The 27,548-nt window shown below is 44.6% G+C and overlaps 1 protein-coding gene across 4 annotated transcripts in view; it reads left to right on the top strand.

Moving 5' to 3' along the window:
- Nucleotides 1-27,548, top strand: part of LOC146870265 (ras-related protein Rap-1A) — an 807,328-nt gene that overhangs the window by 544,233 nt on the left and 235,547 nt on the right. For all 4 annotated transcript variants that reach the window (XM_085632803.1, XM_085632843.1, XM_085632830.1 and 1 more), the window contains one exon: nt 20,976-21,032. In XM_085632803.1, coding sequence (XP_085488929.1) covers nt 20,976-21,032 — 57 coding nt within the window. The remainder of the gene's footprint in view (nt 1-20,975; nt 21,033-27,548) is intronic.

Below are 27,548 nucleotides of genomic sequence, written 5' to 3'. Positions count from 1 at the left end.
ATGGGACGGAGAGGGATGGTGAGAGATGGGACGGAGAGGGATGATGAGAGATGGGACGGAGAGGGATGATGAGAGATGGGACGGAGAGGGATGATGAGAGATGGGAGGGAGGAGGGGTGATGGAGAGGGATGATGAGAGATGGGAGGGAGAGGGATGGTGAGAGATGGGAGGGAGAGGGATGGTGAGAGATGGAAGGGAGAGGGATGGTGAGAGATGGGAGGGAGAGGGATGGTTGGGATGGGAAGGAGAGGGATGGTGGGGATGGGAGGGAGAGGGATGATGAGAGATGGGAGGGAGAGGGATGGTTGGGATGGGAAGGAGAGGGATGTTGGGGATGGGAGGCCATGTTGTTAACAAATGTCTGAGGTGACAGCAAGGCAGTACCTGTCAATAGTGAAACTGGTGCAGTCACTTTTGCCCAGGGGCCCACTATATCATCATTATGAATGCTTTGCAATACAAAGTGGACATGGGGGTTCATTGTCCTTGCTGCATTAAGGCAGATGGCGCCTTTGGCACAAAAAGGAGGGCAGCATGCAGCAGCTCATTTTCTTTCAGAAAGAGACCATACTTGTTTCAAGATTGAGGTCAGACATGGTGGTGAAGGAGTGAAAGAAGAGGTGATAGCCTGCTTAGATCAGGGCTACAGCCATTACTAGATCAGCAGGTGGAGTGCACTGGGGCCCACAGCACCCCAATTATGTGCAGTAGTGTTTTTGGCCAATTCTGTTCTTTGATGCCGTTGCACATTTAGAGTGGATTTTGAGCTACATGAAAGAACCCTTGAAATGATCTCATGATCCCCATCCCCTGTGATCATCCCTCTTCCTCCCACACCCCAAATCCTTGCCATATAGTTTTGGAGGAGGGGCCCAACTTCAAAGCATTTTGCTTAGGTGGGGCTCGGAGTAAAAAAGTTTGAAGACCTCTGCTCTATACTGTATGTCTTCTTACTCGCTTTCTCGTATTTTCTACCCTCCTCAGTTCTTGTCTTCCCACACTTCCTTTGCTACCACGCTGCGTCTTAGGAGGTCTCGTGGCTTCTCCTTGGTCTGCTGTTGGTGGGACAAGCACTCGCTGGTGTTCCCGCTGTAGGGTTTTCTGTTGAAAGTTAAGCTCAGGGGAAGGGGGCACAAGAGACGTCTCTTTTGTGGGGTCTGGTCAGGGAAGATTTTTTAAAGGGGTGAGAGGAGGAGAAGCGATAAAGATGCAAATCTGACATCTCGCTGAGCAGAAGAAAAAAATGAGTTTGAAACGATGCTTAGATAAATAAGACAACACGTCAGCGGGGGTGGACAGTACCCAATGGGTGGATATCAATTTGAAAAAGATGCAAGGCCGAATAAGAACAAGGAAACCTTAAGCGAGGTGAGAGATGATTAGAACTGGAACCAAAAGCAAACCAAGCATTGAAAATTCAAAAAGTCTTGCCTTTCATTAAGTTAAAGCCATTTGCTTTGTTAATGCTATTGTATGCTATTGTATAGCAAAGCAAATGGCTTTAACTTAATGAAAGGCGAGACCTATTGCATTTTTAATGCTTGTTTTAATTGAGAATGTCCTTTAGCTCTTGTCGCATACTAGCGCTTTTTAAAAGTATTTTTAGCCATACTTTGCTGCTGAATGAATGGCTAATCATTGCCAAACTAGTAGCTCTTGTAGACGAGATCTATTGGCTTTGCTCATGTTTGTCTAGCTAGTGTTTTTTTAAAGATCTCTTCTCTTAATGTTTTATTTAGCGTGCAGAAAGTGCTTGCAGATTGATGTGTGGTAAGCTAGTTCTTAAGCTATCATTTCGCAGTAGATTTAAGACCTGAGATGACGCAGTTTAAAAGAGAACATTGCTTTATTACACAACCACAAGTGTATTACTATGCTCTTAGAGGGGCTGATTTACTAAACCTTTGCCGCTGGTAGGTGCCTACTCAGCAAAATAAAAGCTATCTGCGTACAGAATTTTGTGCATATCTTTGTGGGTGAAGATTGCACTTACGACAGCAAGACTCTACCAGGTCACAAGGTCAGCCCTTTCTTGTATCGTAATACTCTGGGGTCTGAATAGGAGTGCATGGAATAGGTGCATCAATGTGCAGCAGAGGGAGCAGTAGGTAAGGAGCGTCCTTAAAATTTGCAACACTTTCCCCTCCTGAACTGTGCTTCGTAGTATATACATACTCTAAAGAAGAGATCAAATGTATTGTTAGCATGGGACAGAACTCAAACCACACATTATTTAATGGTGTACGTAAAGGGCTTTCTTTAATGCCACAGACTTTTTCATCTGACTAGAAAAGGGAGAGTAGCGTGAAAATGTCCATTTTGGTTCAAACCTGTTCACCTTGTAAGTCGACGAAAGTATTGGACTACCAGAAAGTCCACCCGAGGGATTTGTTAATTTAAAAACAGTACAAAATGATTGCACATTATTGGCATACTCCTTCACCTATTGGGATTTTGAATTCTTATATAAATTGACTGCAATACATTTGATTGCAATATAAATAATGTATTCTGTTCAGGAAAAGGATTCTGATTGAACTGGAGGATATTGATTTTCAAGTCTTAAATGTAAACAAATAATTTAGTTAGTGAAAACATACATGGATTTTGAATGTTTTTTTTAAGTATTCATTAAGAGTGGCTTTTTAGGTCTCGCCTGGCGAACGCAGCGCGAAAGCGCTGTCGCCAGCGAGATCTATTGTTGCTGACTTGCCTCGGAAGTGGGCACGCGCAGGGCGATTGGCGCACCTACAGCCACGCGGTGTACACATCGCCTGTCCCCCTTCCGTCCTCGCAAGGCTCTTGCAACATCCCTTTTTTTTAATGCGCACGCGAGCTTTAAACTGCAAATTCAATAAATCGCACACTTCTAAACCCTAGTACTCCACCATATAAGCATTTCGCGTGTCCGCTTTAGATATAATTCTTCAACAAACAAAGCGTTTTGTAATTTCTTGGCAGTATAAAGCACGCGAGCTCCAAGCGCGGCGCGCTTTACACTTACAGCATGCCTCACCCCACTTACCGGCTCTTGTGGGGACTCTGTGCTGCTCCCCAGGTGGTCTCCATCTTCAGCCGGTCACTGCAGCAACACGCGGGGCTCCGTCTTGCTCACAGGAGCCCCGCCTGAAATCCTGCTTTGGCTGCACCATGCGGCATTCACGAAGGCGGGGTGGGCTCCCGCCAGACTTCATGTACTGATTTTTTTTTTTCGTTCTTTGGGCGCTTTGGCGGCCCACTCCCTGGGCCGCACCAAGCCGCGCAGCATTTATTTAGGCTCCGCCACTGGGCATGAGCCGCAGGCCACGCCGATGTGCACGCTCACGCCGTGCCTACAGCGCACGCATGGCGCTCTTTCACTTTCCCTTGTTGTAGGAAGCGGTGGGTGTAGCAGCACCCCTGAAGGCTTATGAAGGTGGGCGCTGAGCGGGCGGGGCGGGGCGGGGACGACAGGCTGAAGTACCAGCAACCAACTCATGCCTGCCCCAGGTCTCGAGTATCTTGCATGTGAGGGTGCTAGGCACTGCCCCCTCGCTCTTAGACCCTCTCCATATGCTGCTTGTCTCCCTCCTTTCTCCTCTCCACTACTCTTTCCTTCCTTCCTTCTTTATTTCTTATCCCTTCCCTCCCCACATTGCTCCCGTTCTTACTTTACTTTCTTTTCTCTACTTCTTTCCCTCCGGACTTTCACCGCCGATCTTTTCCTTCTTCCTCATTCCTTCTTTCCTACCAGGTTTCTTGTTCTCTTCCTTCCTCCCTCCCCGCTTCCACTCCCACCTTAGTCCTCTCTGGATACCCTGTTTGTGTCTCGGCCACGCTTGTGTTTTTTCTCTCCCTCCACCCTTCCCGGTCTCGTTAAAAGTTTGGCTTGGGGACTTTGAAGTTTGCCAGAGATCTGGTCACCTCTTCGGTAATGCGAGGAGCGGTGGCATCGCTGTCGCACACGGTGTCCCCGGGCACTTCCGTTGTCCTGTAAACAAAGGCTCGCATGAGCGCACGGGGCGCGGTGACCTGTTTTAAACTTCCCCGCTTACGAAATCCTTGCGCTGTATTTAAGGCATGGCGGGGCTGACCACCACTTCACTACAGCCGCCAGGCACAAACAGTTTCACACTGAAAAGCACTACGCGTATTTGTACTTATTCTTTTCGTCTGCCAGTTTATTCACAGATAATTGTTTGTATTTATATCTATTTTGGAAACAAACTAGTGAGTACATTTGGGATTGTCACCTATCGACGCGTTTACATCGAACAGGATATCTTGGTGGTAGCCCCGTTTGTCATCTTTGGTGTGATCGTCCCCACTGCTTAGAAGGAGCGAGGAAGCAGGTGTGCGACCAGGGCCTGGGATGGTAGCCCCCCTGTGGCCCCTGCACCTGGCCCCCAGCTCTGGGCTCCTGTGCTCTTCCTGCGGGTTCCTGCTCTTCCAGCCCAAGCAGACAGAGTGGGGGCACCGGTACTGTCCCCCCCCCCCCCCGCGTGCAAAGGCTCTTCAGGTGAGCGTGGAAGTCTGGCAGTGGGGTGCGCTGTACTGTAATTTATTTGTATAGCGCTTCATACCAGTGACGAGGCATTGAAGCACTGTTAGTAAATGCAGTAAACACTAAAGACCCCGATTGCTGATTCGGCCAGATATATTTGGGTGAGCTCTACAGCACCACACCTACCCCTTCTTATTTTGCTTCTAGCCCCATACATGTATAGTCACCAACAATTGTGAGTCCGTCCCTTTGTAACAATTGACACTAACCTCTATCCCGTCATGTTGCATCTTGTAAAACTGTATGTCTTCTAATAAAACCTGTTCTGTTGTTAAAGCACTCTAATACCTTTGGGTAATTTTCGCGCTATATAAAATGCATAAATATCTCATTCACAATTCCTCTCCCTCGCCCCACAGACATTTCAGCACCACTTTCTGCTTCATTAAATTACCTGCACCACTAAGGACGTCACACCACCAACCACATCCCTGATGGTGGCATCATATGCCGCCAGGAAACACGCTGTTAGCATGTGTCAAGCTCTGTTGTTGATCTCATCTATATCCCCCTTATGCCAACAGTCACACTGGCTACCCCAGTGCATTCTGGCGATTGCAGTCTCGGTCAAGAACAGGTCAAGCTCATCATGACATACTTACTGCTTGATGGGGCAGGTGGTCATTGGGCGCACTGGAGCCGCTGGACCGTTGTTAACATGGAGTGTTCACACCAGGGCTGGTGTTACTGCCAGTCTGGCTGCATCTAGGGCTCCCGGTGACATGTACCGGGGGTGACAAGGAGGGAGGGCGGGGACTTCACGGGCTGGTGTCGTGCGCCGAAGTTCACTCTGCGCAAGGACTCACTCTGCAGCCAGAGCACGGAGAGTAGATAGAAAGTACTGAAATCTGCACCCTGTAATTCACTCCCCCCTCTCCGTCCAATCATAATCAGGGCTCCCGAGCCTCCCGCGACATGTACCAGCAGTGACAAGGACGGATGGCGGGGACTTCACTGGCTGGTGCCATGCGCCGCAGGTCACACTGTGCGCAAGGACTCTGTTGTGCCAGGAATAACAGGGAGGACGCTGGCAGGTGGTAATAACAGCGTGTAGTTTTATTAATCGAATTACAACATGTAAGTCCGATATAATGGCCCACGAGGAGCGGCGATGTACGCTCGCCGCCAACTCTCTCCGTCGAGTGTCCACCCCCCTCCGCGTCACGGAGCCGCCCGTCCAGATTGGACGGGGCGTCACGTGACACAGAGGGAACGAGACACTAGACCGTACAACAGACTCACTCTGCAGCCAGAGCACGGAGGGTAATTACAAAGTACTTTTCCCTCCCACCCCCCAATACAATCATAATTAGGGCTCCAGAGCCTTAATGTGACATGTACCGGGGGGGGGGGGGGGGTGACAGGGAGGGAGGGGACTTCACTGGCTGGGTGCCTTGCGCCAAAGGTGACACTGCGCAAAGACTCACTCTGCAGCCACAGCATGGAGGGTAGTTACAAAGTACTGAAATCTGCACAAGGATCCAGCTTCGCAGTGCCCTTTATTTCTGTTTACGCGCATTCATGTAGCACTAACTATAGAGAGGTTGTGGCCTTAGGGCCACAGCTGCCTACTTTGGAGCTGGGGAACCAGATTCGAGCCTCAACGTCTGCTTGGCTCAACTTCCTGTGATTCTGTGCACATTTCTAAATCTCCCCATACTTAACAACTAATGAATGTGTCCTTGTGTAACATAACTGGTGCTCATATAAAGCGTTCCAATACGTTCGGGTGGAGTTTGCGCTATATTAATCTGCAAAAAAAAAACAACAATTGCCACGAAGGGCCTGAAGTGCTTTGCACGAGCACCACTTCCATTACCAGGGACACATAGCCCAGTGCATCTGCAGCTGTCTTTACTAACCCCCCACCCTTTCTGTAGTTGCTGTTTTGAACTAACCAATGCTTTTGACACCACCCCCCCTCCCCCCACCACGTCCTGCTCCCTGCCTCCATTCCCATTGCTTGGCCATAAAAGTCAAGTTTATGGCCTCGTAGCCATGTGGTGATCTCTCGACCTCTCTGAAAGTGGTGCGGCCTGCATTGATGTGTGTGCCATTGATCGAGATTTCTGTAAACTGAGCATTGCTTTGTCTTCGTCCTACTTAACATTTCTTCTACTTCAATGCAAGTTAATCTGTAAATGCAATGCACGCTGTGTTTGTTCTCAATCTTTCTCTTATCTGAGCGCAAATGCTGGCATGTGTCCCCGAATCCTTTCATTGCTCACCAGAAGACGGCTTCGAGTGGTTGGCTTGCTTTTTGTTTGGGGCGTGAGTAATGTCATCTATGTGTGCACACAACCGTGACACATGGTTCAGTGCTGCAGTGTCTGCTTCTGACCTTCACGCCTCACCACAGACCCACAGCACCCCCTGACACTGCCGCCACCCCCGGACACAGAGAACCTCTCAGCCGTCTGTGCTTTAACCACAAGGGCTGCCCTGCACTAGCCCTGGGCACATTCCGGTGCTACACCCAAGCAAGCCACATAAGTGAATTCAGAGAACTGCATTTGTCAATACAACAAAGGTCACGCTGGTATATTATTAACTGCACCATTTTACTGTGTTCACCAATGACACTCAGGTTAAAAAATGGAAACTACCATTGGCAAAGCAAATCTGCCTTGTATTTTGAGTGCTGCCTATGATATTCTGAAGGCCTATTGCTGTAAAAACAAAACGTACTGCTCTCTATATACGAATGATCTTTGAGATAACTAATCATCATCATCATAAATACTTTATTTCGGTTCTTTTATAGACCATAAAAGTACATATACAATACAAGATACACAACACAAATATAAACACATTTCAGATAAAGTGCCAGATAGTGAATACTTGCACGTGTTGCCACAAAATACAACATTACCAGGGATAAAGGCATAAAATAGTGCAAATACGCGAAGTCATTACTGGTCCATACAGATTCTTAGTTTAACTGTTAATTTTAAAAATTCCTTCATTTGAAGGATACAGTCACTGTGCAAAAGTTGTAGATACATTAGTGCCGGTCTGATTTAAGTAAAATCAAGTTTTTTTTAAAAGGGTCACCAGATAGCGCTTACGGGGGAAGCCATAAAACTTACATAAAAATATAAAATGCAGCATATCCTGTGGAGACTTTCCGTCGCAGCCGCAGGGTGGTGCTATTTTTTAAAAATCTCTATTTTTGGTCGGATCAGCAGGTGATGAAAGAGGTTTAGCCTAAACCTTGTCAGCAAAACATTTTCATGGGTAGTCAGTGAGCCAGACAGGTACGGTTCAATTGTTTCACAAGTTTTCAGCATGGCAAATTTCCTCACGCTTTGTTTCTGGAGCTCCACGCATTCCCTCCGGGACCTCCTATCCATATGGAAGGCCCGTTTAATGAGCTCCAGATCCCCTTGTACAATTTTATTCGGGTGTTCAAACAGTTCTAGTCGACCTAACCTAGAAAAGTTCGATTTCAAATATTTGATCCAAGGAGTCCACAGTATCTTGTCCCGGCCCAGAAAATCCCTCAAGATCAGGTGCGTTAATGGTACATCCTGGTTTAGCCATAATTTAAGCCAACAGGTCAGGGGACGTAAGGAAAACAGGTCACTTAAGTATTGCACCCCTAGCTCTTCATGCACAACAAAGTTAGATGTGCCTGTGGGGACACATAAGAGACGCTTCAAAAAAGAATTGTCAGCAATCTGCAGCTGATCACCAGCAACATATCCCCAAATTTCGCTGCCATAGATTACAGTTGCCACTGACTTTGCGTTATACTGTTTAAGCATGGCACAAATGGGTTTTTTCCCGATTTTTGGCAGCAAAGTTAAATATCGAGGCATTAACTCTTGCGAGTTCTCCTTTCTTTTTTAAAAGTTGCGGGGCCCAGTTAAGTTTAGAGTCGAAGAGAACCCCAAGATAGGAGAATGTTTTCGTTGACGGAATTATTGCTTCATTAATTTTAAATGTAAAAGTCCTCCTTGATTGCTGCCCTACTTGCATGACAAAAGATTTAGAGTTATTGACCATCAGATCTCTATCTATCATAAATGAGTTAAAAGCATCTAGAAGAGATTGCAGGCTCTTTTCCGTTCTTGAAATTAGAACCGCGTCATCTGCGTACAATAAAATGGGAATTCCCCGCCTGCCTACTCTAGGATAGTCGGCCTGGACATTCTGTAACACGCTATCTAGCTCATTAATGTAAAAATTAAAAAGGGGGCCAGGATACATCCCTGACGTACACCTTTACTGATATTAAAATTATTTGATACACTCAATTCTTGAGAATATCTCACATTAGCTCTGGTATTGTTATGTAAGTCAGACAGAAAATAGACCACACCACTATCCACCCCCTTCTCCCTCATGGACTGCCACATTTTTCCCCTGTTAACACAGTCGAAAGCTGAGGACAGATCCATGAAGGCGAGGTGGATGGTGCCCTTCTGCGCTACAGTGTACTTACTTAAAATTAGGAAGAGATTAAGACACTGGGTGATTGTACAACGACCTCTGCAGAATCCATACTGTGAATTGGACATTAATATTATTCTCCTCTGCCCAATCAGAAAGTCACTGCAATAAGATTCTGCCTACAATTTTGACCGTAGAGTCTATTAAAGAAATAGGTCTATAACAATGTGGGCTGCCTTTGTCCCCTTTCTTAAAAACCGGGACAATTGTAGAGACACCCCATGATTGTGGACACCCAGCTTTCACAGCGGCATTAAAAACAGATTCAAGTATTGGAGCCCAAAAGTTAGGCTCAGACTTATACAGGTCCGGAGGGATCCCATCTGGACCTGGTGCCTTACCGGCTGTTTAGCCCCACAATTCCATTAATAACTTCACCACGATTGAAGGTAATTATTTCACCTCCAACAGAGGTGACCGGACTGGGAGGTTCAGTTACCGAGCAACAGTACAGTTTCCCATAGTGTGCCTCCCAGGCCTCCTTAGAAATGTGAGATTCCAGGCCATCACCCGGCTCCTGAGCCAAAAAAGGCTTCCTCATTACTGCCCAGAATCTAGAGCTACATTGCAGGGTAAAAGGGTCAAGTAACTCGCTCCATGCCTCTTCCCTAAGAAAGTCCTTATGTCGAGCAATAGCAGTTTTATATATCTTTCGACAAACCTGTACTTCTGCCTTTATCCTAGGTTTAGCTGCCAGCGCTATGTTTAAATTTCTAGCGGCTTTAGAACAGTCATGGTTAAACCATTTGGGACCCCTAGTCTCCAGCTTCTTTGCTGGAGCTGACAACAACTTTGAGACCTTATCCGCTAAGCTTTGAAAGGCATTGAGGACGTTATGTGGCTGAGCACCATCTTGTATACAAGCCAAGATGTCATCTGCACCTGCAGCTTTAATCTCATTGGACAGTAACACTGGGGTGATTTGAGACAATTTTAGGCGACGTCTTCCATCTGTCAGACTCACCCTACCTGAAGAGGTATTCGTACCTTCCTTTTCTAACCACGGACCCGTCATATGTATAGTGAGGGGGTTGTGATCACTGAACTCACTGGCTTCAATGGTAAAGTAATCCACAAATGACTGCATTAAAGATATTAGTACGAAATCGATAAAAGTACCCCTCCCGTGCCCCTTAAAGGTCGGTATCTCAAAACAAACAGTGGGGTCAGTCATAGCCATAGTCACCATTAAGTCCAGGTCGTTAAGCATATCATTTAAATGTTCCCCCTCATTTGTGTGTTCAAAGTGAAAATCAGTGATTCTGGGACAATTTGAATCTGTAATACTATTAAAAAAAGGATCCTTGCAAGGATGAACATTAAAATCCCCCATGATCATAAGGTTATGTACACAATCCTTCATGGAGTTACTTACAAAAACATTCAGTGCAGCTATCTGACTATGAGCTAAACAAGGATTAAAAGCATTATAAAAATTAACCAGACCGGCCAGACAGTTTTCACCCTTTAAAGCTAAACCAATGAGACCAGTACTACTTGTTGAAATTCTGCCTATTTTACAGGATAGAGCAACCGAGATGAATATGACCATGCCCCCTTTAGGCCTGCCCCTTGCTGTTGCTGTAGCGGGGACATAATAAGCCTTAAATCCTTCTAAAAAATGGTTACAATCAGTGGACCAGGTCTCCAGCAAGCAAATAATTTGATACTGCTTAATAAACCGAATCCAATTGCTATCCTCCATCTTAGCACCCAACCCCGCAATGTTCCACGAAATAACATTATTTTGACTACTATTTGGCAAAATTGGCTTGGCACAGCCCATACTCCCCTTTTCCTGACCCGCAAGTTCCTCACGTCAATCACAGGATTCTAAACCTGAGAGGGAGTCAAATCTGTTGTTACAATATTGAACCCTGACCCACACTGCTTGTCAGCATTGAACAAGTATGCGCCGTTAGTAAATGATGACTGAATAGGGGTGGGGGGACGAAAAAACCCAGAAAACGGCGGGGCTTTAATCAAATGGGTATAAAAATAACCAAGGGAACGTACACTTATGCCGTTCGCATTGTGGACTAAGGAAGCTGCCCTCAATAAAACTGTGGCAACATGCTGAGGATGCTTAAAATGGACTATGATACAGTCACCAGCTATTGATTTCCTGGATGTACCAATCCAGCTCACCCTCCTGGTTGACAGTATTTGGTCAGCAAATATAACTGGAAACCCACAATTTTTGTTCAACCATGATACAGTTCTATTTTTCAAAGTATCATGGGATTCCTCAGTTGGCTGTTGAGAAAGGCGCTCAATGGGAGGAACATTTATAAGAACAGCCACATAAGGTGTGCAGTCTGGGGGAAGATTAGCGTGGCAATTTTTCTTAACATGCATGAAAGCTGACGGGTCCTCGGAGGCTACTATGGCCTTTTTTTGCTGGGTGGGTACAGAGGTAGACGCTAGAGGGGCTAATTCAATTACAGGTATTGGTTGAGTAAATTGCTGAGAATTTATTTTACCCGAACCCTGTCCCTCAGCGTCCAAACGCTTATCCACCATCTTAGGTCCTTCTCCCACTAAAGCCTGGTATGTTACTAGAAGGCCACCCAGTCTCTCCACTTCTGATGCCACCGTATCTAGTTTAGAAATAAGGGGTTTCATCAGCTCTAAGAATTTAGCCTCTATCTTAGCCTCTATGGTGCGAGTTAGCAGAGCAAACTGCTCCATTAAGTTAAACTTTGTGCCTGCCATATTTAAACTTTCCTGGCAAACTGTAGTAGCCCCAGTGCTATTTGGGGCAGGGTGACTTTTATCTGCTCTTTTTTTGCTGATCTTCCCCCCGCGTTTGGTTTGTGCCTTTCTACATAGGCACACTGGCCTGGGGGAAGTTGGTATCTCTTCTACGACTGAATCAAGGCTTGTATCAGGTGCAGCATCATTTAAAACAGCGTGCACATGTACTGCTGCCGAAAAAGTTCTCCCAGCACCCGCCCCCAAAGTATCAGATGCAGGCTGGGCCGGCAAAGGGAAATACACCTCCTCATGTGTGGCTGGATAGTCGCCTTTACCTAGTGAAGCCCTGCGCTCATTAATAATTTGATTCACCTTTTTCACCAGGAAGTTATCCATGGAACCTAGGCCAGATGCAGTTTTATCGATTTTAGATTTGGCCATGATCTCGCTTGCCTATGGATTACAGACCACAGCTAATAACTAATGACCAGCATGCATAAACACAGGTAGATTACTCTACAAATGCTAGCAACTCACTACAGTACATCGATTTGTCCAACAGGTCCAGAGTCCGTGGCCCAGCCCAGCCTCCTCTGGCCTCTGAGGGCCACAGAGGGCCCGCCCTTTGCCCGGGATTCTCCCGCGCCACCCGCGCGCGTCCCGCGACGCGGAGGGAGCCTCTGCTTTTTAAGCGCCTCCGGGCGCGCTGGTAGGCAGAAGTGACCTGATGCCGCTAGGTATCCTGAGAGCTGTAGTCTCCCCCAGCTGCGGCCAGTGATGTCGTTCGGCGGCAGGGGAGATTTACAGCATGGCCGCCCCGTTGATTCTGCGTCCAGGTGAGTATCCGCGTTCCGCTGTCCGCTTTGCCGTCTTTGCCGTCTTTGAAGAATGTTGGCTTGTCAAATCTGTGGAAGTCTGAGGGATAAGAAGTGCAGTAATTCGTTCTCCTGAGGACATATGTAGGGTAGAAATAATCTCCCGGCACACCCTTCTGTATGAGTATCGCACCCACGCTGCCACTGATAACTAATCACTTATGTGACGATTCAGTGTACTTTTGCATACGAAATGGCCCCTTGTGCATTGCAATGCAATAGGTGTTGTTTTTGGTATTGTAAATAACAATGCTTTTTAATTTTATTAAAGGCATTGGCATTTACAATGCCAATAGCTCCAAAACTCGAAGTTGCGAGACCTATTGCATTGCAAATGCTTGTTAAAAAGAGATGTGGCCTTCAGTAGTGCAGAAAACCAGTACTGAGTTAAATTTTATGCACTCAAGATACGTGCATGATGAACTTGTTTCCCATGCTCCATAGTTGTTTGAAATAACGACTCTGAAAGAATCATGAAGGTATGTTTAGGTAAGTTCATATTTACTGTACTTACTCTGCATATATGTACCTTGATGAGATCTGTATCTTCAAGGTATGTAGATATAGTGTTAAGAAAATCTACAATAACATAATTTGGTAGTTGATATACTGTTTATGATGTTTTTTTATGGACCAATAATTTTGTGCTCAACATTTTCACATACAGCCTGGACTTGTACCAAAAACAGTAATTATTTGATTGTGGATATTCTCAAAGAATTTTTTTATTTGATGGATAGAAATGGTTAGTTTCTGCATATTTTTTTGAAAGATGTATATTAGGTCATTAATAACAACCAGTTGAATAGTCAGTCATAGCAATATATTGAATATGTTCGTTTTATTTTATGTGGTGAGTCAGCACTGTATACTGGATTGAGTACAGTCTCTGTAACAAGCGTTACATGACATTTGCTAATGTTGGACAGCTATGAAAGCAGCCGTGGACAGACTTTTCTTTTTTTCATATGACTTTTTCAAAAATGTTTCCTGGAGTCAGATGCATTTTTATGCTATTGCTGGTCTGTTAGTCGGATGGTCACGATGGTTTGGTAGTGTTTATGCTCTGGTTTTGTGAATTGTTTTCAGTATTGTATTGAAGTTTATTTGCACAAGTTAATTAAAACCATTGCATAACAATAAAAGAGACAAGATAACCATAAAAGTGAATCACAAATGAAATCCCTTGATTAAATCTTCAATTACATTAAAAAGAAAGCAATTTCTCTGGGGACCATTTAAAAAGAGGTGATGCAACTTGAGTTTCATGCAAGAAAGTGCCCGTTTCTCATCGGTTCAACCCCAGTGACCATGTCATCCGTGTGTGAATTTTCCATTCTTCATCCCTGTCCTTTTAGCAGCGCATATTTAACCCATGTCCTGACTCTCTGATAAAGTGCATATGCATTGTGCAATCATGAAGTCTAAGACGGGCATAGTAGGGTAAAGTGCTCTTGCCACTTTATTGTTTTTAAGGATTGGAAATACATAAAATAAGATTGAAGGTTCCCATTGCTGGGGTTAATATTTCGAAGATGATTGATAATCTTGTAGGGTTGCTGGAGGCTCCTTCCCCTAGCTTTCCTCTAATGGTGCAGAAACATAACCTAAGGAATTCATTGCTGTGGGGCAGATTGTTTATCTCCCGGTTTCTGTATGAAATAATCCGATATTAACTTCTGAACTTTGTATGGGCGTTGAAGGGGACCGCGACGGGACTGGAGAGCGTCCCCGAGTATTTGTGTAAATCTTCCACAAGGGGCCAAGGTGGAGGCCTCCGTTTGTGAAAGGTCAATCGCCGACGCCTCTAAGCAGGTGTTTGCTCTTTGCCTCAGAAATAGTTCCCTGTGTAAGGTTCTCCTTTCATGGTCTATGGCGGGACAGCAACATAAAAGATGCAGCCATGATTCATGTTTGTAATTACATAATTTGCAGGCTCCTCAATTTTTCTGGTTTGCCCAAGCTCGCTTAAAATCCGCTATTGGTAAGGCCAGCAGTCGCATATACATGATCTCTCTCCGAGATTTAAAATTGAGGAAAGCGGAAAGATAAGGCTAGGGTTTAGTTACCAGATATGAAGGGATGCTTGAATAGCTTTCCTTATTCCCTCTGCTGACGGGATTTTTAGTTTGTTGTTAACCTTAATTAAGCCATAGGTGATTACAGTTGATTTCTTCATCAGATCGTTTTTGTGTGCCGATAATTGGGCGGATTCTGTGAACCCGACCCCCAAGTACTTATATTTGCGGGCCGACGTGATGGACTTGGGCCCATAGTGCATGAGATTTGATTTTTGTTGTTATGCCCGCCAAATACAAGTATTTTCTGCTTGTCTGGATTGATAGTGAGGAAATTAGATATGCAGTATTTATGTAAGCTAGTAAAGGCTCGTTGGAACCCCACTGTGGTGTGGTTCATAATGACTATATCCTCCGCATATTCGAGGGTGTGAAGGGGACCATGGCCTAAACGGGGCGGGGTCAGGTAACTGGTGGTCATGGCTTTACCCAGATCAGCTGTGTACAAATTGAAAAGTAGAGGTGCCAACATGCAGCCTTGTTTCAGACCCCCAGTGGTGCGAATTTTAGCCGATTAAAGATGTTGGGCCTGTTTTCACTCATACACAGGTTTCAGAGTAGAGGGAGATTATGCCCATTAAAAGAGGCGATGGAATGTCCCAGCTTGCTAATTCTTCCATCTGTCAACTTTATCAAATGCTGCAGTGAAATTGATGAAACGGCATAAAAGTGGAGGTTGATTCTGCTGAGTGGCTTGATGACAGAGCGGATAATGCTATGATATCAGTAGTGGCGGCTTCACCACGAACTTTTCTTCTACCCGACTTTACAGATTTGTCAGAGTTTGGGCGTATGTTTTTGCCTCCAGGTCTAACTGGGTTATTAGGCGGTAATTGCTTGGTTTTAGGGGGTCGCCTTTCTTTGAAAATCTGGCATAATATTGATCCTCGACACGCTTGGGGGTGTTTGGCCCAGTGTGTAGGCAGTGTTGAAAAGTGGTGTTCGAGGAGCTGCCTAATTGTCTGAGGCACATCGGAAGATCCTGGCTGGAAGGTAGTTTGGTCCAGGGGCTCCGCCGCCTTTCATGGCCTTCATTAGTTTTACTATTTCAGAAGATGAGGTTAGTTTTTGATATTCTTCTGCTTGCTGTGGACTGAGCACCACAATGTTTGTCTGATTGTTTGCAAGAAACTGTCCCATAACGTGTTCCTCCCATTCCGAATACGGAACTGCGTTTTCCCTTGATACCCGGGGGGATTTTAGATTGTTCACATGATTCCAGAAACGGGGTAGGGATCTTTCCTTAAGCATCTCAAATACTTTTTTCCACTCCTCCTCTTGTTGTACTAATTTCAGGGCCCAGATAGCTTTTTTGTGGGCTCTCCGTGCGCCCTTTACAGCCTTTAGATTTCTGATCGTTGGATTAAGTTTCCACAGATGGGATGGCTTTGCGTGCATTGGGGACCCTACGCTCCTGAATTGATTCTAACCGATCTCTAGTCATGGGATCCCAGTTCATTAAAAGTAGTTCCCCTGGTTGGTTCTTATACCTGGTCCTTCTGTTGCTGAGCCATTTGACCACCCGAGGCGAGTGAAAAGGTCTTCTAACTTCTGTCTGTTTCGGCAACTATCTGGTAGTTTAAGTCCAGGCTTATAACTAGGGGATTGTGGCCACTCTTTTCACGGTTTATTATATCATAGCTCTGAAGGTGGTTTGCCAGAAGGATAGAAATTAAGATGTAATCGATTGTTGAAATGTTTTTAAATCTGGGACGGATCTTATTCCCAGGGCGCATTTGGGCATGTTCTGCAGATTTTAATTGGAATTAAGAGTAGGTCATTGAATTGTTCTCTTTCCTTGCTCCTTTGCTCAATTTTGTGGTGTTTGCCTTGGGATTGGTTGTTAAAGTCCCCTACCATCATCACTGGTTGATTTCTTTTATATTTGATCTCAAGCAGTCCATAGCACGAGATCTGTTTTTCGGGGCTTGAAGTAGCAGTTAGTAAGGAGCAAAGGAGAGGCCTCCTGACAAAGTCTTAAACCTTTTATGGATATGACTTGTAGGCCCCTGTGAGTTTCATTGAGTGAGGAGGTTGAAGTTATAGCTGATTGCTTTATGAAAATCGAGAGACCCCCCTGAGCCCCGTCCAAATAAGCTTGTTAGTGTAGCTGATTGAAAACATTCATAGAACCCGTATAGTTCTGGTGGATTCAATGCCCACGGCTCCTGGAAGCATAAGATGTCACTAGTTATAAGGAATTCGCGTCCAGGATTGGAACGTAGCATTGAAGCCAAACCTGCCACATTCAAGGAGGTAATTGAGAACTGATTTTTTGTTGCCTGTTTTTTAGTCTGGAGGCATGAAGATGGTGAGGAAAGGGGTTCCATTCTGCTAGGTGGAGGGATAATGATTGCTACTCTTGGGCATTGGCAGAGAAGTCCTCCCCTCGTGGTTCTGAGTTAATATTTGACATCTGATGATTCTTTCCTTGGTTCCACAATAAACTGTCAAGAGGTTAGATGCCCTCGTGGAGCTCAATAGCCAGTCGTGAGTTGCACCCCATTCTCCATCCAGTACGCTTCCTCTAGGGACTGGTATGTTCTCCTTGAGTTGAACATGTGTGTATTTACGGGTACGAGTTGATTGAAGCTCAATGCCCCATTCCTCGACTGTGAGTGCTTCTTTCAGGATGGCCTTCTGATTGCAGTTGGTGATTGTGGATTCAAATGTCCCTTTCCCAGGGATGTGGGCAAATTTAACCTAAATGACCTGAGCCGAGGTGAGGTATTTCAGAGATGGTATATGTTGGAATAATCGTAGTAAGTTCCCTCTGTTTAAAATTACCGTCAGGCCATTTGAAACATAGTGGGGAATTAATGCTAAGCAGACGTCGAGCTTGTCCACCCCCTTCCATCTGGCTCAATTTGTACGGGTTTGTGTTGGTTCCCCTTGTTGCTGAGTAGGGGGTCCAATATAAGCTCTTCCTGGCTAGCGCATTCGTTGGATGTTTCTGGGGTGCATAGCCATGTGCACTTGATTATATCTGTTCCTGGGGTGAGTGTATTGCAGGAATAGTCTGCTGTGCCCAGCCTCCCCCACCCAGATTCCTTATCCTTATCCAGAAAATGGCACTGAAGGGGTATGCTGGTTGCTGGCTCTTCCTCAGTAGTTGGGCCCTGTAAGATGGCTCTTATGGATTCCCTAGTGTTAGTGCTCACAGTATTCAGGTTATCCTGCGCCTGACCATTATACCCCCCAAGATAGTCGATGGTGTTCTTTTGGTTTCCCAGTTGTGACGCTGTTTCAAGGGCGGCGCTAATCTAAGGGAGGTGACGGACTGGGGGGTAGCATTGATGTGATCTTCTTTCGGTTGGGCCATTCCTTTTGAGTTGGAGGGAGGGCTGGGGACCGTGGTTGGTGATGTGCTCTGGTACAAAATAATACTTTCCTATTCCCCCCCTGCTTAGTTGTAATAACCCCCAGGATAAGTTGTGGCATGGCTAAGTTTTCTGAGCTGTGCCAAGTTGTGCCCTTTACATGAAGGGGAATGAGCGATGGAACGCATGTGTTTCCATGATCTTGAATTCTTGTAGTTGGGGACAGTTGTATTCCCTTTTTGTCTCCTGGCTCAGAAGTCTGTTGCGTTATCTTCATATTCTATGCTGTTTCCTGTGGTCCTGCTGCCTTGTTCTAAACAACAATTGAAGATTTTGAAAAATGTTACTGTCTTTACTTGTTGTTTGAACAGGCCTGCTCTGGCGAGTGATCCTGTTATCGCCGGGTGCCTTTTTTGTAGGGCCTGGTTTTTGAGAGTTTTCTTATTTTGACCATGCTGTGAGGTCAATAACGTGGTGATGCACTGTTGCACTGACACTGCCTCTTGAAGCTCTCCTCGGTTCGACGGGCAATGGTTGCGGCAGCAGAAAGAAAAAAAGAAAGGGGGGCTGGAGGTGTTATGATCGAGTGGGTCAAGCGGATCGAGCAGGGGCTCTTAGGTCGTGGGTCTCATCCACCTGATGCTGGGCGCTCGCTTTAGACTGCGCTGTGCACTGAGACTATCTCCTGGTTGCCATGCTGCAATGCTGCTGAGCTAAACTGGCACTGGCCGTAGTTTCTGGGTCCGATGTGGGTCTCAGTGCCCTTGGCCCTCCTGGCTGCAAGGGCCAGAAGGAAGTCCTGTCCTTTGAGGTCACCGCAAGGGTCTCCGGAGGCAGTGGGGCAGAGCCAATGAGCGTAGGTCACAGTCCACTCCTCGAGCCCTCCTAGACTGAAATTTTCCTTGGTGAAAACTGCAGCGGGCCCCAGGGATTCTTGCAGGAGATTAGGGGCCAGGTTAGGCCCCTGATGGACCCAAGGTGAGTGAGATCTGACACGTGGCGGTGGCTGCACCTTAAACTAACCAGACCGCCTTTTAGCGGACTGCCTGTGGCACTCCCTCCATGACTGCCATCTGATGGCAGCCACACTCGCCGCACTGTGTACCCTCTGCTCACAGAAGAACACAGATCTGTTACGCAGACAGACACTGGGGTCCAAGGCGTAAGGTCCGTTAGGACTGCCTGTGAACGTACCTCTGACTGTCCAGAACAGGGCCCAGAGGCTCGGAAGCGGGTGCAGCTCCTTCTTGGCTCTCTTCGGTGGTCCCGCCTTGCCTTGCTCCACCTCGCCTCTCTCACGCAACTCACAGGAAGTAGTGTGCACCAGTGTTTTCAGTATCTTGGTGCTAGTTCACACATCTTCTTTAGGACTTGCCTGAGACAGCGCATGCACGTTTGTTAACATGAATGAGCCTGCCTTTTGCTTACCATTTGTTGGCTTCATTGCCACATATTTGCTGGCTCCTGTTTAGTCGGCATATGTGAGTTTCACTTTCTTTTTGTTTGGTTCTTCCTTTCGCGGAGCATGGACCAAGTACTAGTTGCTTGATATTGGATCAGTGCCCTCCCACTTCTTGAGCTTATATCGAGATATTGTTTAATTCTTACTTCCCCCTTCTTGCTTGCCCATCTTTGCTGCTTCCTCCTCTCCCGTGTTGTTGCTTGCGTGTTTACTTGCCTCGTGCCGCTCCCACATTGTTGCTTGGCCCATTTGTTGCTTGTTTGACTTTTTTTTCCCCCTCTTCTCAACTATACAACGAGAGTTGGTGATTAGGGCTTTGCTTTTCAAAGAAACCTCTTAAAAGTGATAACAGGGTGTCCGGCATATACAGGAAATTGTGTTGTTCCATGCTATGAGACTGCGCAATCTCACAAACAAACTTATTGCTCAGTTTATTTCTTTTTTTTCTTCCTTTGAGCTCTTGGCTTGATTGCTCTGCAGGTGGTAAGGTATGTAATATAGGCTGTCTCTGGGTTGCCATGCGCTTTGGCTTTTGCCTATATCATTCAAAAAAAAGTCTTTATTTTGAATGAAATTAGAAACAAATGCACTATGACGCTGTCAACCCTGGCCAAGTCATAGCACTTTTGTTCTAACTTTATTAACTGTGGTGCTCTGCCTTGTTGTTGCTTGCCCCTCCCACCCGTTGTTGATTGCTTCGTCCCACCAACACCCTCCCGTCACTAAAAATAACACATTAGCAAAGCCAAATTGCTCTTGCTTAGGCAAGAGCTATTTGGCTATATCAATGTGTTTTAGCCTTGTTGTACAGCTGCGCAGCTGCTCTGCAGCATGGTTGAAAGTATTTTTTAAAGTGCTATGAAACAGCCCGCATTGACCGTGTCATCTCGCTTCCTTGTACTTCAGGCATGCTGAAAAAACATTGACATAGCCAATAGATCTCACATAGGTGAGACATGTTGGCTTTGCCAATGCTTATTCTCCCCTGATGTTTTCATCTTGTGCCAGGGGAAAATAAAACCCTTCCCCAAGATCACAATCTGTTGTGGCTACGTTTACTAATAAAGTTGATGTCTCATTATCCAGCACAGAATTTAAAGCAGGTGTCCAGGATAGGCGCTTAAAGCCTTTACTGTTCAGGGGGCACAGCTTCTGGACTATATAATCGTAATGAATCTAAGTTTGGACGTGGGTGTGTTTCGTATACATCCATCCATAATGGGGCAGCTTCAGTTGCTTAGCAGGAAATCATGAGCTTTTTTTTATTTGCCTTCGTTATCTTTTATTTGTCATTATTTTTGGTGCTAACTTCGTAAAATTGAGTTGGGCAGCACTGGGTTTCGATCTGGGTAAGGCATGTTAGAAACCAGCTACTGTCCTGTATACTATCTAATATCTTACTTTCATCACATGTTAATGAAGAAAAAGCGGTTCATCTTTAGATTTACTGGCACAATGTAATGACACGTTTGGTTGTGTGCTAAAGTGGAAAAATGATGCAAAATTGCAATACATTTAGACTGTGGTTATGTTTTTTGCAGCAAGTTGAAGTAGACGGACAACAATGCATGCTGGAGATTCTTGACACAGCAGGCACAGTAAGTTCTCACTTTTTTGTTGTATACATGTTCTCATTGTTGATAACAATATTTAATTGCAGAACCAAGTGAAAGTTTGTGGTTAGCCAATTGTGTTTCGTCTACATAATATTTTGAGTAAATAAAAGGTTTCCTGTATGTCATATGACCTAGATCGTGCGGCAGCTTCACTGTGACTTCTCCATCCCCCTAGACTAAGGCAGCCTTTTGCAGTGAATCCTTAAGTCGCTTTTTCTTTTTCAGTTTTTTCAGTTGTAGCCTCATAGTACTTACTGGAAAGCAGTAATTGACAACGGAGAAAATCACATTATTTTTTTGTGGCACTTCAGTTCATGTGCTATTTAGTAAACTTCTGTGTCAGTGCTTAGGTGTATAATTATTATGGAAAAGTCCTACTGCACATATATCCAAAAATGAGGACACTCACTGGTGGGTAAATTGTCCACGTTAATTTCATACAGGTGCGAAGTACAGCATTCTGTTAACGAATGAACAATCGTTACAATACCCATGTATATATCTCCAGCCACCAGTATTCAAAAGATGCCCGAAGAGCACGGACAGCACACTACTAACCCCCGCTGCATTATATGAAATGGACATGAGCCTAAGAGCATTACGCTTGGGTCTACTTTGAACAAAAATGACACCAAAGGAGATAGAAACTCCATACACGAGTGCATCTTTACTTACATCCCTACTGTGCTTCCTGAAGATTCACCTGTGCAAAAGTTCTTGGAGTGACCATCCTTAGGGACATCCCAAAAAACATTGGTGGCATGATTGTCAGCAGGCCATATTCTACCCCTGAACAATGACACACTGCTGCTATTCCATACCCCACCACATTCCACACGCACAGCATTCTTGAAGACTTCAATAACCGTACTGGGTCAGACCAGTTAGCAAACCCCTTGCTCACCATACTACCCTTCTTTAGACGCACCATATCACCCACTTGCTTTCCTACTACCCCTCTGCAAATCCTCTGTCATCTTAGCTCTATAAGCTTCTATTTTAGTCCAAATATCCTTGAAATCTAGTTTAACAATGTCACCTTGTATTACCTTCTTATTCTTCAACCACCATGACACTAACTTAGCACCCGGTTTACGACCTCTCAGCGATTCAAAAGGAATCACTGACTTAATGAATTAGGAGAAGTACTATAAGCTAGTAGCATAGACTGCAAAGCATTCTTCCAACTCCGACCCCTCCTCACAGACAGTTGAACAGCCTCTTTAACCACACGGTTAAATCTCTCAATCTGTCCATTGGTTTCAGGATGGAACACAGCAATCCTTTTGTGAACAAATCCATACTTATCCAAATAATTCGCCATTGGTTTACTAACAAATTGAGGCCCATTATCTGTCATGAGTTCCTGAGGAATGCCCTCTCTACAGAATACCTCAACCAAAAATTGGATAATCACTTCAGAAGTAACATCTTTAGTCTATTGAAACAATCCCAAAAGCCTCCTTTTCTTTACAGAATATAAAGTGGACCAATAATGTGAAGACCTAATTTAGACCAAGGCGCAGCTGGTAAAGCAACAGGTTTCAGACCTTTTGGTAAGTGCTTTGGCGTTTTTATCATTATTTGCACCAAGATCACATACTTGCGTGATGACGATACCAGGCCACCATAAATTAACGTTGAGGTGCCATCTAATGACCGAAATTACAAAATGACTTGTGGGCAATATCCACAATAGACTTCCTTAAACCAAAAGTAAGAATAAACTTGCCGCCACCCCCCCCCCCCCTTCCAGGGGTGTCGAGTTAAATAAAATATCTACTTGTCCATGCGACAGGTTACTTCATAAATCTACTTGTCCTGTCACAAAATCCACTTGCCCCTTTGGTGCCATGTAGTGCAGTGACAAATGATGGCAGCAATCTCATTATATAAGAGCTCTGATATAGCCTCTCTGAATATGCTAGGGCTCATACTATAGCGGTGTTTGAATCATTGCAATCCCCTTATGTTGCCATGTTTCCGCAGATCTATAATTACTGGGGCTGAAGGTAGCAGTGAGCAATAGTTCCAGGTTTAGAATGCCCTTTTGCATGATTTAACAGTTTTCAACAACTCTTCTCTAATCTTTTCCCAGATTGAGAAATGCTGCAAATTTACTCCTCACAATGGCAGATGTAAACCTTCTTCCAGAGTTGGGGGAAAAAAGTGGTTGGAGGGAAAGTGAATTTGCAAACACTCAGATTTTGGCATGAGCAAATCTGCACATGCAAACGTGCTCATGCTAAAATCAGTTCACAAATATTTTCTAGGAGTACTGTTTCTTGTCCTACTTCTGTAAATTATTGGGAATTCACGAAAGCCGTATAGCTGCAACTAATGCACGAACATACACCATGGGTGCACTTTTGCGACTTTTTTTAAATAATTGGCCCCCTAATTTGGTCTGGAGTTTGACTGTGACCTTTTGTGTTTATTGAAATCCTGTCGCTCGCTCTCTGTATCGTTAGGCTTCACTGTGAAAGACCGCATTCTGCAGTTTCACAATGAGCATATCTGCACACAAAGTAGCTTTGTTCAGTACCGGTAACTAGTGTGACTGTGTGCTTTTTGAGACCAAAAAACAATCTTTGCTTTTGCCAATGTTTGTTATAATGGTGAGGGCCCGGCAGCTCCCACACCAATACGTTTTTACAAAAAAAATGTCAAAACAGGTCACACATCGACCAAACTAAAAAGCTGACAACCAATTTCAGACCTACTGGCTTTGCCAATGCTTGTTTATTTTTGTTTCCCATAATCTTATTGAAACTGGTTACACTGATTTTCCATTATGAATATTTTTGAGAAATACTAGCATGCATCAACACATGTTACTAAATGATGTTGCAAAGAAATGATACCTGACAGTTTACAGTAGTTTAGCTAAATGTTTTTTGTCCTACTTTCATTTAATGAACATTTTATTTTGAAAGCAGAGAATCATCTTGCTTTAAAGCTTATACAAATATGTGCATCAAATCAGAGAGCATTCCGGGAGCATTATACATATCCTTAATTTGCTATACTTTGATAACGTGTGTACACATTTTTATACTGGAACAACTGTAGTGCAGTCAGAGCTTACATTTACTTAGAGCGCTCACCCTGATAAAGGCTTTCAATTAATGAACCATAAATACAAGTTTGAACAGCATTAACATATGGGAAAAAATATTACCTTTACTGCAGACAGTGTTTCTCTCTGATCCATAATGTGGTACTGCAAACTGGCAGCCAAAGGGTTTGTGCTGCAGGGGGTTCGGCCTACTTGTCCCAAGGATAAAATACAGATGGATACTTGTTACCCTTAACCCTAAACAATATGTCTTGAGCTATAGGAATGCCACATCCCATCCCCCTCACAACAATACTATTCTGTACTGCCAATTCCTCATGTACTTTGAAATAACTCACCAATCCCCCAGAGACTTTCCACTCTTATGGCCAACCCTTTAAATTAAATTCTTTCACACAAGTAAGTTCCTTGTCATTGTTCATCTCCTTAAGCCATTTCTCCTCCTGAACAATGGCAAAATCAGTACTAAGTAAATGAACATCCTGCGCAGTATACTCTACTTCACATTCATCCATAATAGCGTCATCAGACTCTTGTGCTGGAAGTGGTAACCTAGACGTACTATTTGCATGCACATCTGTTTTACTTGGGTCATACTCTAATGTATACTGGAAACTCTGCAGTGTAGAAGCCAATCTAGCAAACCTAGTGCGTCCACCACCTGGTGCCAGTATATGCACCAAAGGCTTGTGATCAGTTTTAATGATATACTTTGTGCCCCCTAAAAAAGGATCTGAAATGTTCTGCTCCCCATACACATGCTAATAACTCTCTCTCAATTACTGAAAAGTGTCTGTTTCATGCAAGGCTCTTGAAGCATAAGCTACAGTCTAGTCTACCATACTCTTCCTTAATCAAAATAGCAACCAATCCACAGCTGCTGGCATCCACCACAACAAAACAACCTTTCTCCACAACAAACTGTTTGAGACACGAGGCATTCGCAATCAAATCCTTCACTGTAGCAAAGTTTGCAGACATCTTGTCGGTCCATTAAAAATTTGCATTCTTTTTCAACAAATATCCGAAAGGATCTACCATAGAACCATAATTGGGAATAAATTTAGCGTAGAATTCAGCTAATCCCAGGAATGTCACCAACTGCTCCTTGCAATTAGGAATAGTTGCTTTACTAATAACATGATTTTTCTTGGGCTTAATTCCATTTCCACTTATGCAGTGCCCCAAATACTGCACTTCCCGTTTCCTTTAACCTACACTTATCTGAGCGTAAGGTTTAGGTCTTTGGCTACCAAAGCAGTCAAACCCTCCTCCAGATTACAATTATGCTCTCTTTCATCCTTGCCAAATACCTAGATATCATCTTGGAAAGCAACTGCACCCTTCAGTCCTTCCAGTGTCTTTCTTTAATCTCTAAAACTCAGAGGCAGCACTCTCCGAATAAAAAGACATTGTGCAAAATCTAAATAGACACTCTGTAGTAATAAAGGCAGTTAAATGTTTAGATTCTTAATGTAACTTCAAGTTATGGTGTTGCGGGAATTCTGCACATATACAGAACTATGCACAGGAAAACAGGACCTCAGTGAATAGGTGGTGTACCAACCTACCATATCCGTACCCAAAATCCCTAACCAACTAGCTATAGTCTCATTCGTTCTCCGTCTACAGCAAAGCTACCAATGATTAGACAACCCAGAACACGTCACTCTACCTCGGGAATCGCAGGAGCCAGACACTCTTTCGCTTAGCCACTCATACTTGTCCACAATGAGAGCAATCAGACACAGTATAGTTTCAAATGTTTGTTTCAACTAACGCGCTCTATGGTACAGTACATGAGACAATACTAGCAGCAGAATGCATAAACACAATTTGGGTGTCACCCCAAGTGGGTCAAAACAGGTTGCAGTTGCAATATTAAAATACACAATTTCCAGAAGTGCAGCTGTGTGTAGCATGTTATGTCTAGGTGCAAGGGACAGATCAGAATAGAATAACAAGGGGCATTGTTGTTTAACCTTGAACATCGTGTGCAGACTAAACCTGAGAGTCCAGCAAAGAACTTGCAAGGTAGACAGTGCTCATGTGAAAAAGGGGCACAAACAAAGTCTTGTGAAATATATGCTTGCGGTGTCGTGCGTAAAAGCGGCCTTATGGCAGCGAAGCTCATGCTAACTTAGCCAATGTCGACAATGTGTCTATAAGCCTTACTACAATGGTATGCACTGGCTAAATTGCCAAGGTAGATACCATCTCATGTAAATTTGGGAGTGGGTGGGTATCAACCCAAATGGCTTTAAAACTGTGTAAATCAATGCAGAGGCGCAATTCCCCAGCGGATTTAACTGAAATCACCACCGGAGTAACCAGAGGTGATGATTCCACCAGTTCAATAATTTTCTTTTCACACCTATCCTGTAACATGTCTTTCAATTTGTTCCTATATGACATCTGTACGTTTCTTACCCTGTCACGTGAAGGAACAATGTGTTCATGTAATCTAATACGATGTTTAAAACCCCGGTACACCACAAGTTTATTAGTAAAAAGTTCTAATGTGCTTTACATTTTTTACAAAATCAGAATCATCCGGCAAGTGTATACAACAGGTGATACTATTAGATACTTTAATTGAATAAACAGGAGATTTAGCCATAGGATCCAACTTAATACCAGGTGTCTCTTGCTGTGGCCAACCCAACAAAGATTGATTGGCATTTGCCAAATAAATTTTCACAAACTAACTACATACCCGAAACTGTATGTTGGCCCCAAAAAAAAACAATTGAATCTCATGACCTGTATACTCACCAGAAGTAACATCTGGTGAAAATAAGCTTTTTTCTGATGGATACATCTGCCAATGGATTCCTCACCTTGTGAATATCCCCTGCGCCAGCATTCCACTGAATTTTTTCCCCAGCTCTCTACGCCGACGTGGATGTCATAATACCTCGGCTCCGCTCGCGACTCCGTATGACGTCACCGGAGCCATAAGAGAGCCACGTCGGCGTGATGACGTCAGTTCCCTTTTTTCCGCGCCGTCGACACGTAACGGTATTCCAGCACTCTCCTGCTACTTACTTTGTAGTCTTGCAGTGGGTTACTGTTTCTGGATTTGCCATGTCTTCAACGAGGAAGTCAGGTTTCAAACCTTGTAGGGAATGTGGGGTCACATGTCCATCACTGACCCCCACGAAGATTGTTTATGGTGCCTTTCATCGGACCATGATGTGGACGACTGTTCCAGCTGCAGAGCTTCTCCTCAACAAGATTTGGCTCCTTATCATTTAGTCATCAGGAAGGCTGCAGAGTTGTTGGACTTGCAGTTGCCCTCTGCAGAGTACAAGCCAAACCTTTTAACTGAAGTCCTTCATTCACCATCTTCCATTGTTGAGCCTTTGTTGCACTTTAATGAGGCTATTTTAGAGCCTGTTATGGACGTTTGGCGCAAG

This window comes from Triturus cristatus, chromosome 1_1 (genome assembly GCF_964204655.1).
Source record: "Triturus cristatus chromosome 1_1, aTriCri1.1, whole genome shotgun sequence".
Taxonomy (NCBI): Eukaryota; Metazoa; Chordata; class Amphibia; order Caudata; family Salamandridae; genus Triturus; species Triturus cristatus.
The sequence above is the reverse complement of the archived record's forward strand: the minus strand, read 5'-3'. Positions and strand labels throughout refer to the sequence as shown.